A 14944-nucleotide genomic window follows, 5' to 3' on the forward strand; every position below is an offset into this window, starting at 1 on the left:
CTCAGAGCAAAGGAGATGAGAAGGCTGGATGTGACTTCCACATCTATTTAAACAACCATTAACCAAACACACACAAACACGCAGAGAGTAATAACGCAGGATAAATGTATGCACATGCATAATGTAAGTCGGCTGCTCGGAGAGCAGGAGGAGGATAAGATGGACAAAGGCCACAACATCTGAGACTGCCATCCATAAACAGTGTCTGCGCCGCATTCCGATGCACAGTGAATTATTAAACGTCAGAATGGCGTGTGATTAAAACACACTGAGTCAACCCCGGAGTGACACTGTGGCTTTTGATGAAGGGGAACACAAATAAATCTCCTGAAGATATTTTCTTTTTTACATTCATGGCATGTAAAGTGTGATACAACTTAAGAACAGACAAGATTCCAACCATGGACAAAGAAAGCATGGAAACAATCTCCATGCAGGAGAGAGTCATTTGTTGTATGAATGCCCGCAGGTTGAGTCCAGATCGGGACGAGGCGGCTCTCAGTGCATGAAGAAGAGCATTCAGGATGAAGAATAACCGCAGTATGATGGCAAAAATATTCTGGATTAATCCTGGGTTCATCAAGATGACTGTCACGCCCAGTCTATCCCTCCTCAGTTTGTCTCCAGGCTGCGCCTCACGCTTTCGCGAGATGCAGTTCATAAGGAAGGGTGGCCATTTTGAGGCAGTGAAGGAAATCCTGTCTGACGGTGGAGGTGTGTGTAAAGGACGGGACTTTCAGAGTCTGTTCCACGCAAAGAAGGAACACACGTAATGGGGAATCACTGGCACTACTTTGAGGGCAACAGAGTCCAAAGTGGGTTCTGGAGCGTTTTTGTCAGCAGATTCTCTGAACTTTATGGTCACATCTGGTATTTTACTGACAAATCACAACTTTCAATTGTTTCATGAAACTAGTTTTGACACAAAACACCAGTCTCTACGCTCCAGCAAATGTACAAATACGAAGGGCATTTGATTCAGTCGATCCCTAAATTGTCATTGGATTTCTTTGAGCTGTGTGTTTTTTCTACCCTCTTCAAAAACAGGGTGCAGCCTTGAGACAGCACAGGTACATGTCGGGGTCCCACAGGGTTCTATTTTAGGCCCACAGTACATATTGAAAGGCTCGGATAAAAAACAACTAATTATTCCTTTTTATGCTCATGATACAGATTTATCGTTCTGCTCCTCTTTCTGAGAGCTCTTTTCAACATACTCCATTAAAAACATGCAACAAGCTTTTCATAAAGCACACCAACAATTTTCTGAAGTTCTACTTGTTCTCCAAGCAGACAAATGATTCTAACCACTTCAAAAACAGCAAAACCTTCAGATATTTTGGATTATTAATGGATGACCAGTTCTCTTATGTTCCCTGCATTCAGTATCAGTACAATGAAAAAAAAAACAAGTTTCACTCGACAGTGTGTTTCCCGTTCATACAAAATTGTGAATATTTCACTCATCGAGAGAACTTGATCCACATCTGGATTTGGTTGTCTTTAGGTGTTTGGTAATTCATTGTCACCTAATCTACAACACCATTAACTCTCTGCTAGACACCATGTTTTCTTTTCATTCTTAGCAGGACTTACATAAATACTGTGGAGTGAAACATGACACTTGACAGACTGTCTTACTTGAAAGAAACTGATTGACTTCATGTTGAAACAAATCCTCTAAATCTTTCCACCCACCTTTTCTTGTTCTTTGGTATTTTCATGTACTCATTTAAGTGCATGAACACACAAGCAGAACGCATTTATCTCCACTGGTTCTTTCTCTATTGACAACCAACTTTCCAAAACTTCAGAACAAAGATTTACATGCTCAAACATATTGTATGTTTAACTCCAGTGTTGATGGGTCGTGTGTGATCTCAAGAAGCGGCTCACTGGCAAATTTCAATAGATAATCCACAGTTTAGAAACTCTAAAGAGGAGGGGATTAGAGTTATTAACATTTGAACTAGACCAGCAAATCCAACAAAGGCTGCAGGAATTGTCCAGATTTTTGAAAAACTATTATGTGCGTTTGCACAGACAGTAAATCTGAAGCACAGCACTTTTTGAAACACCAAATACTAGCACGATTGAGGCAACAAGAGGCGACAAGATCTGTATATAAACACAGCTTTCTGCGGATGATTACACAGTCTCAGAGATTCATGAGTTGCAGGTAATTTGAATTCAATGCAAGCAGGGGGTTGGTGGGATCAGGGTTCATTCTTCACTAAAGATTTACGAACTTCAAGAGCAACTGCAGGTCTAACGCAGAAGGGCAGGCATTATGTATGCCAACCGCAGCCTCTGAGTCCAAACCGGCGCGTGTGCCAAGCGCTGGCCGGCAGGATGAACTAATAAATAGTTTTATAAATAGATTTGTGGTGTTTGGTTGGGTAATCAGTAAATGTATGGTGTGTGCAGGCCACACGTCGCGATGACCGCAGACACACACACACACACACACACACACACACACACCGTGCATGATGAGCACGCGTCCAGAATCTCAAACACTTGCTCTCTCACGTGCATCTTTTTTTTTTTTGCTGCGAGTGGCAGGATTTGTGTCATAAATGTAATTACTGGTGTCCAACTGTAAGATGATAGAATTAAGCTGCTTTTAAAGGGAGGAGGAGAGAGAGAGAGAGAGAGAGAGAGAGAGAGAGAGAGAGAGAGGGTGGAGGGAGGAGGCAGAGTGAGAGAAGGATGCAGGAAAAGAAACAAAAGGGAGCGGGCTTTGTAACGAAAGAACGGGGATGGGAGTGACAACGGGAGAAAGAGAGAGCGGGGACAAAAAATAAATAACAAAATAAAACATTAAAAAAACAAAACAGAGAGCGAGACGATGCCAAGCTGTCCCAAGGCTATTCCGTTGGCAGGAAAGCAATGGGCTACTTTCAAAGTCAAAATTACACCGAGGAGCAGCTTAGCAGCAGGCTGCTGCAACAAAGCTCGCAGACTCAACAACAGCCTCCAACTTCTGGCAAACCAAAGCGCACTTTAGAAGCTCTAATAAGGAGATGAAGCTCCGTCTCCTCTCTGTTCTACTTTTGCGCACAGTAAGAGGACAGGCTTCTCAGTGAAGACGACGGTTAAACTTCTCACGCCGTCCCCGCGGTGGAAGTTCCCCCCCGCTTCAAAGTATGACAGAAGAAAAGCGTCACGTCACGGCCCAAACACAACACAACACAACACAACACAACCCTGCTGTGGAAGTGGAAGGGCCCGGAGCACATATACACTGAATTATTCACATAATACTGGAGACATCATTCAAGCAATAATCATAAATGCGATTGCATAGTAGCTAAGTGTTGACTTTCAACATTATGTATGTGTAATAAGGTGCTTATGTAAGGAGGAGAGTGTGTGATGGAGAGCGTTTGTCAGAGAGCATGTGTGTAATTGAAGTGGGATATCGTGGCGCCGAGTGGAGGGGAGATCATTCACGTGGCCAACGGTCCCTTGTTTATTGTATGTGTGTGTAATGTGGGTCCCATCTTCCTGCTGATGAAATGAGGTTTTGCTCTCCCACAGGACTCAATAGTAATTGAATGGGCATCAAGTGCCATAAAAACATGCGACATCTTTTTCAAGCTCACGTCTTTATTTACTGGTTCCCACTGAGTTTGATGTAGATCCAGCTGCATGGGAAAAACAGCAATGTAAAAAGGAATAATAATGTAGCATTGCACCATAGATACACGACCAAAACTGGGTGATTACAAGAAGCCGATGTCTCAATACAAAATACAGACTCTCAACAAACTCTTCCTGTTTACTGATGCTAGCAAGAAGTGCAGCATCACATGGTGAACTTTATCATGCAATTTGTTAACTTAAATAATCCTGCTTTCAACACTTATTCCAGCTGATGTGACTGTCACAAACTTACAGTGGGTGCATTTATGTGAGGCTAGTGTCAAACTACAAACACCAGAGATGAGCTTTTCAATCCAGTTCATATTTAGAATGGGTTTCTGACAGCTCTGAATGAATGGCCTGGCTTTCTGTATATAACACACAGCACACTACATTCCAGAGACGGCTGTGCGCGGCCTGATGGAGATGAATGGCCATACCGGCGAGAAACGACAGCGCTGACCATCTCCTGATTACTGCTCACCTTTATTGGCTTACTGGGGAGCGAGGGAGAGGGGGTCAGAGGTCATTCAATATACAGAGAGCCAGCCAAGAGCCCACACAAAGAAAGAAAGATATCGGTGAGCGTGAAACACACAGGACAGAGGCAACAAGCACGAAGAAAACACGTGTGAGTGGAAACATGCACAGACAAACACAGTAAGTAAAAATGATGAAAGGAGGATGGGAGAGCAGGGACTGCTTAGTTCAGCTGTTATCATTCCACGCTGCACAACAGTTGTAAAGAGCTAATGTGCGCTGGCATCGGTACACGTGCGCACACAACAGCGGACACACGCAAATTGAGCCGCTCTCCCTTTGACAAATTAATCCATCAATCCACATCAGACAAACAAGGTGGCTTTCAGGTTAAATCCAAAGCAAAGTCTGCAAGATCCAGAGAGACCGGGGGAAACAATGAAACCGGGGGAAAACGCACAGAAAAGGGAGAGAGGAAGACAATCACGGAGAGACGGAGACGGCGGGGGAAGGAGAGAGATGTGGGCCCCCTAAAGACTCGGTTTTGGCAGAGTCTCGTCGGCGTGCGACTGTTGTCAAAGTCAAAGTTACACCGGGGAGAGATGCAGACAATGGGCCGCGCCGGCGTCCCTCAGCATCACACGGCCCCCCTGACACACGCACACAGAGACGCTTTCACAGAGACGGTGTCCGTCCTAAGCTCCTCCGCCTGTTTGCCAGCCCTTAAGCCTGAATGGCGGGTTGGCACGGAAAGCGAGAGGCGGAGAGTTGAAATGGGAAAGAGAGAGAGAGGGAGAGACAGACAGAGAGACAGAGCGCCGGCGGTGGGTGGAGGAAGCAAAGTGGGGCAGTACAAAGACGCACAAGTACGACAAAAGAAGACAAGCATTTTGGCAGTTAAACAGCAGTTTAGAGCGTGGAAACATCTGGCTCTTATGAGGCGGGGTGTATCCGAAAGAGCAGGCAGATGAAAGCGTTCGGTGAGTTGGGAAGCAAGGTTGATCAGGACTATTAAACACTCCTCAGCAAAAAAATAAGAAGCAACCTTCTTATGCACAGATCGGATGGAAATCCAGAGGCAGAGCTCACATGAAATTAATCTGGGAGACATACACACACACATACACGTGCGCGCATACAGAGCTCCAGGCTGTCTTCATCACCCAAGGAAAACAAAGTGGAAGAAACACAGCTGCAAGCATTTGTTTTATGTTCTGTCAGCATTTCTTGTATCTGGGTGTTTGGCTGTACCGTCCTATTTAAAAGTGCTCTAACAGGAGGATCAGTCTGCGCAATACAAAGTGATTTTACCGGGGTTTTTCCTGTGTTTGGTGTTCTGTCACCAAGACCGTCCATGTAGGTGCAGCTACACTCACTAAAGACTTCATTTGGTCGCATCTCTGTTGTCACTTTCACCGTTCCCTCACGCACAGCTGACTGAATCTATGACTGGAAAAGCTGAGCTCCTATTTCTCAAAGACCTCAGGCACGTCTGACCGCAATGGCAGCAGCTATGTGCCAGATTGTTTATTTATCACAAGTATCTGCAAAGATTTAACTGAGGGGGAGTTTGGAAAATCTCCTCGGGTTAAGAAAAGCACGGACTCACAAAAAAAGAAGAAGAAAGAAACCACATACTCCTGTTCATTTTTGAAGGTGTACACACACACACACACACACACACTCACACACACGTTTAGTGATACGGTGTCTAATTTCCATCATTTCTCATCTCCGATTGCACAAAATTATAATATAATAAGAAATCCCCACATTCACATTTACCGCAGGATGATGGAGACTTTCCATTACCATAACATTAGCATAATGGTGAAAGTTTTCTATGACTGATCTGTGTGTGTGTGTGTGTGTGTGTGTGTGTGTGTGTGTGTGTGTGTGTGTGTGTGTGTGTGTGTGTCTGCAGCGGTTTCTTTGGTCTTGGAAGGGCAGACTATTGCTGGAAGTGAAAACTCCATTCCCAGAAGTCATTGTCTTTTAAAACTGCTAATAACCTCGGACCCCGCCCCGATCCCATCCGATCCGATCCCCCGTCCCTCACCAAAGCCAGTGCAGCTGTCAGACGCGGAGTTTGTTGGAAGCATTTCGGTTATAAAAAATACATTAGAGCGAAGGAAAGTGGGTTGGAAAAAACCGTCCGTGCTTGCCAGGCACGCACTCTCCTTTTAACAGCTCTCTGGGCTGCGTGGCATTATAAAACAGGAGACACACTGACAGGCAACAGGTAGGGGGGACGTGTAAATAGGCCTCAGTCAAAATGCCTGGAAAACAGCCAGTGGAGAGGCAGATAGACGCCCTCGTGTGGGATTTGGGAGGTTTGAAGACGCTCAACAGACACGAGACAACACGAAACAAAATCAAAGCTAAAGACACGAATTAGAGATAAATTACAATAAAGAAAAAAAGAACAAAGTTCAACTTGATAAATGATTCTTTTATGTTCAAGATTTCCGTACAAAGTGGTCAGTCTGAGATCTCTCAGTGGAGATGAGAGTCCTGTAAAAACTTAAGTCTCTTACCCAAGGACACTTTGAGGAATGGACCGAGTGAGACGAGAATCAAACCGCTGCTTCGAATTGGAAGGCGACCAACTGAGCCTCAGCCCGAAGGCTGCTGCGGCTGTATGGTGGTGAGAGCGGGACTGTCGGCCAACGTTTGACTGCAGTGATTTAGAAAATCTGAGATCTAAGAGGGGGTCCAGATCCTTTTCCTTCCAGACCACTTCTTCCAAGAGACGTATTCTGGACAACAAGTTGTATTTCATATTGCAATGGAGGAAAAAAAGTCAAACTGAGGAAAAGGATGCAAAAGAACAAACCAGTAAATCTCAAAGTATCTTTCAACAGTGCATAAAAATGAATATTGTGAAAGAATTTGTTCACATCAGTTGTTAGTGTATGATTCTAATGTGATCCTTACTGGTATCAAAGAATCCAATACACTAACTTGGCTTATTCAAAACAAATGAGCCCGAGTCTGCTTTTTATAAGTTAAACCGGATACCAGTCACACAGAGCATGTCAATTCTATTCATCCCGTCTAAAGCTTCATCGATCATTCCAACCATCCGTCCTGATATTCATCTGCAGACCTAAAGACTTTTCCCACTCGGCTTAAAAACCTTTTGACAACAAAAAAGCTCATTGAAAAAAAATTGTAATAATGTTCATTTGTTTTGTTTGTATCGATTCTGTGTGTTTTGGTTTCCAGAGGTGGAAATAAATATCCAGATTATTCTTCATAAGTTCTTTATTTGTTTTTTGTTTTATTTCCAACACATGTTCAATTTATTTCATACCAGGATACATTTAAACTATTTCTTGCATTCATGCATTCTCTTAATTTCAGCTACGAGTCCAGTGTCTTGATGTGCTTGTTTGCAGTGAATCAGTTAATTTTATAGAAAACCCCTGCTTCATATTCAAATTTGCTCATCATGATACAATAATTGTACATTTAATCGAATTTAATTAGTTAAATAAAGGTTACCTTTAACATTGTCTTTATTGCTAATTTAAATTTTCTCTTCAGCTAAATTTATACTTGAGAGGAGAAAGTGAACTGGGGGACTGAAATGAAACAGTTGTGCTTTATTCATTCAATCTGTTCATCCGGGTTTCACTCTCATGCAAAGAAGTCAAAACCCCGCCCGGCATTTCTTCTACCTCTTGTCTTTTGGGCCCCTTATATCACCTCGCTCGCACGGCGGAGGACGGCCACAGACCCAGTGAATAAAAACTCTGTAGCGGCGTGGAGAAAAGAGAAACATAGTACAATGTGGAAAAGGGCAGGATTGATTGACAAGAATAAAGTGGCAAGCGCTGAGACACACACACACACACATAAAGTGGGATGAAGTGCTCTTACTCTCAAGTAGCTCCAAATGAAACGGGGGAGACTTCAAGGCGAAGGAAGAGAGAGAAGTTTGAGATCAAACTTTTAAAAAAGATGTGTTTGTGTGCCACGAAGGTGAGAGCTTTTGAAGCGTCGCCCATCTCTGTTCCTCTGCCTTTTAGACGAGCGGCCCCCTCTTTTATACGGCTGCATTTTCTCTTACCCTCATGTACAATCTCATCGCTGCCGGTGTTCAAGTGGTAGCCATAGTTTCAGCGTTCAGCTCTCTATATACAATCTGCCCGCAAATTTCACTTCCATCTGTACTCTGCGCCTGACAAGAAAGAAGTCCTTAGTTTGTCCAGAGGAGCTGGGTGTATCGGGGGGCCGAGGAGGCATGAAGCGCCAGCAAATATGAAGTGGTGTATAAGTGCAGCTCGAGAGAGGGGAGAGAAAATAGCAACACGGCATATCATGTATCTATATATTCTGTTGTTGCATTGACCAGAAACTCCAAACGCCCTCCGAGATTCCCTTTGTTTTCTGCATATCACAAAGTGAGTTCAAATAAAAACAGAAATCAACTATTTTGACTTCAAAACAATTAATGAACACAGCCATTAAATGTTCATAATGTTGCTGTAGAAGCCCCCCAACCAGCAGACATCCAGCGGGAGGCTGGCCCACCATGGTGTCCCATCAGAGCTCCAGTGAGCCGCCCCAGACGGCCCGCTGCAGGGCTGCAGGGCTGCAGGGCCCGAGACCCCCGAGACCCACTGCACCCAGACACAGCCACCATCCTGGAAAAAGGGGTGTGTGTCCTTGTTTGGCTGGAATCGGTCAAATCAGCATCGATGAAGCAGATGGACATTTTGCAAGGAAAGGCTGAGAACAGCAGATATTTTCAGTGAATCTCAAATGTTACGAAGTTTAACAGGGCAAAGTCAGTTCATATTTATTCACTATAGGACGAACTCCTCAAATATATATTAAATATACACCGAATCACAATTATGAAGATCAGATAAAACAATTACAAATTCATGTGCAAGTGCAGAAGTTACAAGACATAATTCAACCTCCACACTGTGGTTTTGATTATTCGTGTAAATGAAAAACCTTTGGCGACATATTTGTATAACATCAGTAGTGCGGTAAAACTGTTCAGTATGATACACATTCCTTCTATTATCCTATACTTTTTTTCGTTCATCTGTCCTTATTGTCTGAGTTCATATCAAATATTTCAGTTTTATAATTTTTTGTTGTTTTCTCAAATGTTAATTTCTTGATACATTTCAAGACACGCAGTCCATTTACGACTCACAGGTTTTCAGTTGTATAGGAGCAAATGCAAGTAAGTGATTCTGACTCAATATGGAAAATCTGAAGGATGAACTTGGATTCTTTTTCTTTTTTTTTCCTGTTGTACACTCAGGTAATCAACCTCCATTTGACACACTTCATTAACTTTCCTCCCAACGTCTCTCTCCTGCATTCATCGCCGACTTCTCTGCCATTTTTTCATTACATTTCTTGACGAACCAGACCTCACCGTGAGTGTAAGCGTATATATTTTTTTAAATTTCCATATCTCTGACAGCAATCATTAAAAACGTGCGGGCGTTTTCTTTGGCTCACCTGCAGCGTTTCCAACCAGCGATCCAACGTTGCTCTCATCTGCCACTGAAACACAAGAAGCCAAGTTAACACACACAATTCTGTACGTCGACACAAACACTTTCCACTCCGTCTGATCGGCCACATGTAGAAGAATCAAACAGCCGTTTTAATCTTCTTTTATCCCCCCCCCCCCTTCATCTCTGCTCTCCCCATCATTCTCGACCCCACTATTATCCCTGCTGTCTCATTTTACAAGATGGCGGAGTGGCTCTTCTTTCCTCCTCTGATCTCAAGTTGGCTTCACTGCTACTGAAGTCATTCCTTCCCTTCCTCCCTCTCCTCTCACTTCATTTGTCATCCACCCTCCCTTCCCTCCTCTCCATCTCTCCTTGCCCCTCTTGTATCCTTTTCACCTTCCTGCCCTCTCACCCTGGTGTCTCTCTTGCCGTGTTTTCATTTTTTCTCGGGTTACACTCCTTCCATCCCGCTCCGCTCTCCTCCATCCTTCCCTCCTTTGATCTCTATTCTCATTGTTAATAGTCCTTTCACTTTCTGCCTCAACCTCCCTTCTCCAGTCCTTCTTTTCTCTTTTTTTTCCGCCTTTTTATCCGTCTTTTCGAAAGCCAACGGAGAACACATTGACTGTTAGCACTGCGCCAAATGCACACAACGCAACCACAAAAACCGAGCGGGAACATCGCTTCTCCAAATAAATACTTTTCCTAATGAAAAACAAGTCTGGAGTGGAGCTGCGTCTGTGTGTGCGTCTGTGTGTGTGTGTGTGTGTGTGTGTGTGTATTTGTCTGCGGCGAAGAGGGATAACGGCGTCGGCGGCATAGCAGTTAGAGGATCGCTTGCGTGACGCACTCGGTGCGATTTGGGAGGAAATCTCCCGGAGATACAAACATACAAACACGGGAGTCGTCACTTTATAATCACGCTAAAAATAGCAATTACAGGCGCCAATCTCACTGCCTCAGAGACGGCCTCACAGGCCAGCAGAGAAGTTCCGAAAAAAAGTGGAGGAAATCAAATCCTACAAAACGGAGCGAGAGAGAGTGAAAACGCTGACAGTGGAGGACAAAGTGGGACAGATTTCATGATTTGGAATCAACTCTAAAGCTTTTTTTTTTTTTTGTCCTAATTGGTCCGCAGTTATAAATAACAGCAGGTCTAATTAAATAAAAATGAAGTTATGTAACTGACCCATGAAAGAAATGATGAGGTCTGATTCTTTTATGTTTTTCTTTTTGTTGTTTGTTTTTTCCCCACCATCACAAACATGAAAGTCAAAACACAGCATGAAGTCAAAAAACTGGAAATCGGTCACTTTATGCAGCTAAACTGGTGTTTTCACCCCGTGAAAAAAAGCTTTTGTGGCACCAATTAACACTGCAATTTTCACTGATTATAAACTGTCGTCCGCAGTATTTACTGACGTAAAGTATTTGAAGGTTTGAAAGTCAGTAAAATGGGGATGTTTTAAGACTAAAGAAATCAAACTAATCAAAGAAGTTACTGCAGAAACAAAAGAAGAGAGGAGGGTGCAGCTCATCGAATCATGCTCAGTCTACTTTAAAGCACTGGCGTCACATTTTAGTTCAGGATGTGCTAAACTTTTCTGTAAACGGACGCCCAAAATGCATCTGCTCCTTCTTTTTCTAAGAAATGGCAGATAACATCTTATTATTTTCACGCGGGTCCCTTTCTGCCTGCGAGCTTCGTGTTCCATACATTTGCCTCCACATTTGGTACAGTGCCTGAGAATTACTACCATTTAGCAGCAAGATTGAAAGATCTTCACACACCATTTCCACAAAGAGAGTTAGGAGAATCAGTCTAAGCTGTGAGACATGCAGAAGTTCTGCTCTGAGCTACTCCGGGACCACAAGAGTGCAACGCAGTGGACTATGTCAACATTAAAATCTCATTCCATTGTAATGAAAACATCAGTTCTTACTTGATGGAAATATCACACACTGCACCTTTAATTGGCCGGGCTTGAGTCAGCATTAGCAATATTTGGCAGTAAATTAATACTTAACTCCATTACAGCCGTTGTTGTGTGCAACGTGTCACGGCGGCCATAAGCTATGCAAAAACCACCAGATTTTGAATGATCGCTTTAATTAAAACGTGCTGCGTGAAATGGGCAGCTAATAAATAAAGCTTACAATTTTTAGCCAGAAACTTTCCCCCGTGTCCCACTGCGATGGCAGGCAGTAGTTTTCACTGCCATGATAGCGACATCTGTGTGTGTGTGTGTGTGTGTGTGTGTACTGAAGAATATTCTGGAGAGATCTGTTAGACAAAGCGGCACAAGACAGAATTGAGTGTTTACGCCACATGTCTCACTATAGAGTCGGTTTCACTCTCAACGCATCATTTACATTCATGCTGATGGGAGGAGTGTGATCATAGGGTGCGGTGACGCACAGGCGTGTTTGCTGACAAAGAAGCATTCAGAAGCTAAAGTTGGCTTCAGTTGAATAACTTCACGGTCAAGAATTTTTGATCATAAAAGGAGGAATATGTTCTCCTGAACTTTACAGAGACATAGGGCATGCTGGGAAAACAAAAAAAAAACAACAGAGGAGGATCAAGCAGGATTTTGAGCCGAGTCTGGAGGGATAACATTTATCCACAAAGGTGTGAGGTCCTCCCCTTTACAGTATTTTTAAGGAATAAAGACAAAAAAGATGTTTGAGAAAGTCTCCTTTTTTAAGCTCAGTGAAATCATTTAGAAATCAGAAGTATATAGACATTTTTGTAAGAAGTCCTGATATGTTTGTCAAACAGCTAAATAGTAAACAATCCATCATCCTGGGACTCATGTTGAAGTAGAGGGGAGCGGTGGCCGCCCCTTTTTTGTCTTATATTCTCCTCTTTGTAGGGTTCTTCTTCGTTGACGTTGTGCTTTTCCAAACACCTTTCTGTTGAAAAACCTCAAATATGCCTCATTTAGTGTGTTTTAGGGTGGGGAGGAGGGTTTTTTATGTTTGTACGTATTTGTTTTTGTTTTTCTTTGTATTGTGACTTCATGTTTCAAAGTAAAATTTCAATAAAAATATTTGTGAAAAAAAATGCCTCATTTACACAAATAAATCTCAACGTGTGTTGGATATGTTCTGTGTTCCTTACAATGGTGTTGTTAATAAATATATCCAGTAGAGGGCAGAGCACATTTTTGGCTTCATGTGGGACAAACTTCGGCATAAAAGGATAAAAACTGCTAATATAAGTATTTTCGCCCCAAGTACTATTTGAAATTTGCGGTGGAGGGACAACTGTGTCATATTTTCAACTTTGCCAGTGTAAAGGTATAGGTCCAGGTGAGCTGATGTTGGAGCTTCACAATCAGCTCTTAAGGCTGGTCCATGCTTCACATGTACGCGTTTCCGCGTCCGCTTTGGAAGGTCCGCGCACCACCGATGCGGACGCGCTGTCTCCTATTCTGCATTTTGAGCAGCTGTGCGCGTCTCATGCAGGCGCGGTGATCCACGCAGCCTCGAGAAGCTTTTCCGGCTCTACAGACTGTTTATCTGCTCCTTTATTACGGATTATTTAGAGAAAATTAAGCACATACATTGCCAGTACATTATCATTAAGTATTAAAGTTTATTTAGCCTTTTTTTTTCTGTTTCTGAATCGCGGGGCGGCGCCGGAGCGATTAGGTACTTTTTCACTTCTGTCTGCAGACCTTCTCCTCCCTCCAGACAGTCTGCTCTCTTTTTCCATGAGTTTTTCACTCTTTCCGTGTCTTTAAGTGGAGCCATCAGGCTGGAGCTCCGTCTACTTTCACTTTTACCGTCATGTTATTGTCCCTGCTTTGTTTTATTTCCATTGGTTGATCACCACTGCCCCCACAGGTCATCTGTGGTATTACATGTTCTCTAAATCTATAATAGCTGAAAACGAAATTATGCCCATAATGAACCAAGAAGCACGGCTCCTTCCATCCTTCCATATCAATAATCTCAGCTGCAATATTGACCTAACTATTAAAAACTTATATGTCTAAAAGACTAATTGTTTTTGATGCAGGGATGCCTTTTTTTCCCGATTAACCACGACAAACACCCAGAACTTGGCTGCATAAACAGAATCACATCCCTACAATGATAATAAATAAATGTCCAGACGAGCACGCACGTGCGCTCATGAGGGAGAACTCTGGGAAGTGACATTTGAAACAATGCGCTTTTGTTGTGCTGCGGCATGAACTTTCATATTGTAGAAATGTATGCACAGGCAGGCACACACACACATATGCATACTTCTAAAGTTGACTTTTTAACCGTCGCTGAAATGCCACCAACAGTCGCATGAGGATATCTGCGATCAGAGAGCAACAGGAGACAAAGATGTTGGCAAAAAAGTGGGATCAGAGAGACTGCAAAAGTCGCCTTTATGACATTTGCTTGTCTGACAAAGGCCAACGTCAATTCCGAGTCGGCACAGACGTCCGTGCTTCTCTGACTGTCAAAATAATTTGTCGTTTTGCATGTAGTGTAGCTGCGGATTGTGCAGTGCGGTTTACAAGGTATCAGTCTGCATGTGGCTTCAGGGAGCATGCCAGAGTTGCAGCAGCCATGCATATTTTTAGATTCCGGCTTGGATGACAGGCATGCAGCAACCATGCAGAGCAGATGAAAAGAAAAACAAATTCCCCACCAGTGTGATGCTGGTTCGGAGTCGTACCCAGGTCCATGCTCTTGGAGGCCTTGACGTGCTGGAACTGCCGCTGGGTCTGGACGCCGGTGGGGGACTGGGGCTGAGCCTGGCACGGGATGTGGGAGTTCTCCCTAAAGCACAGATATCCAGAGGTCAGGACCGGTGATGGCGGTTAAACACATAATCGCCTTATTCGAAGCAGCTGAACGAACCAAACATGCGTCCACAACTCTGCAGACTGAGATGCAGTCATAGAGCTGAAACAAAATTGTCAGAATCACACCTGTCCTGGAGGTAAGAGCTACTGAAGTCCGAGTCGTGTCCATACAGCACGCCTTCCTCCTCTTCATCCATGTGGCAAGAACTCCCATTGGTCACTGAGGGAAAAAAAAGAAAACAAAGCTGTAATAAGAGATAATGCAGACATAAAACAGTCATTCAAAACACTTTTTAATCAGACTTGTCAGCCAAAACGACTCAAAGCATTGACCAAACTTTTAACTAAAAGTAATATTGCACAGTCACACTACAAAAACAATGCAGAGGATCCTCTTTGCAATACATTTAGCTAATATATGGAGCTGTGCACAGATTTATTTGAAGTCTATTTTCTTGCATTTGACAGTTTTTTTTTTTTTTTACCACTGTGTTTTGACTTCTGAGTTAT

At 43.3% G+C, this 14944-nt stretch overlaps 1 protein-coding gene across 4 annotated transcripts in view; it reads right to left on the reverse strand.

Annotated features, from left to right (window-relative positions):
- The window catches only part of pard3bb (par-3 family cell polarity regulator beta b), a 204251-nt gene that overhangs the window by 84783 nt on the left and 104524 nt on the right, over positions 1–14944 (reverse strand). For 2 of the 4 annotated variants that reach the window (XM_030111978.1, XM_030111977.1), the window contains exons 15-17: positions 14561–14654; positions 14305–14408; positions 9622–9666 (exon numbers count right to left, since the gene is read on the reverse strand). In XM_030111978.1, coding sequence (XP_029967838.1) covers positions 9622–9666; positions 14305–14408; positions 14561–14654 — 243 coding nt within the window. Of the gene's footprint in view, positions 1–9621; positions 9667–14277; positions 14409–14560; positions 14655–14944 lie in introns of all 4 variants that reach the window. The other 2 variants (XM_030111976.1, XM_030111975.1) reach the window with 1 other exon arrangement.

Source organism: Salarias fasciatus, chromosome 16 (genome assembly GCF_902148845.1).
Source record: "Salarias fasciatus chromosome 16, fSalaFa1.1, whole genome shotgun sequence".
In the NCBI taxonomy this organism is placed as follows: Eukaryota; Metazoa; Chordata; class Actinopteri; order Blenniiformes; family Blenniidae; genus Salarias; species Salarias fasciatus.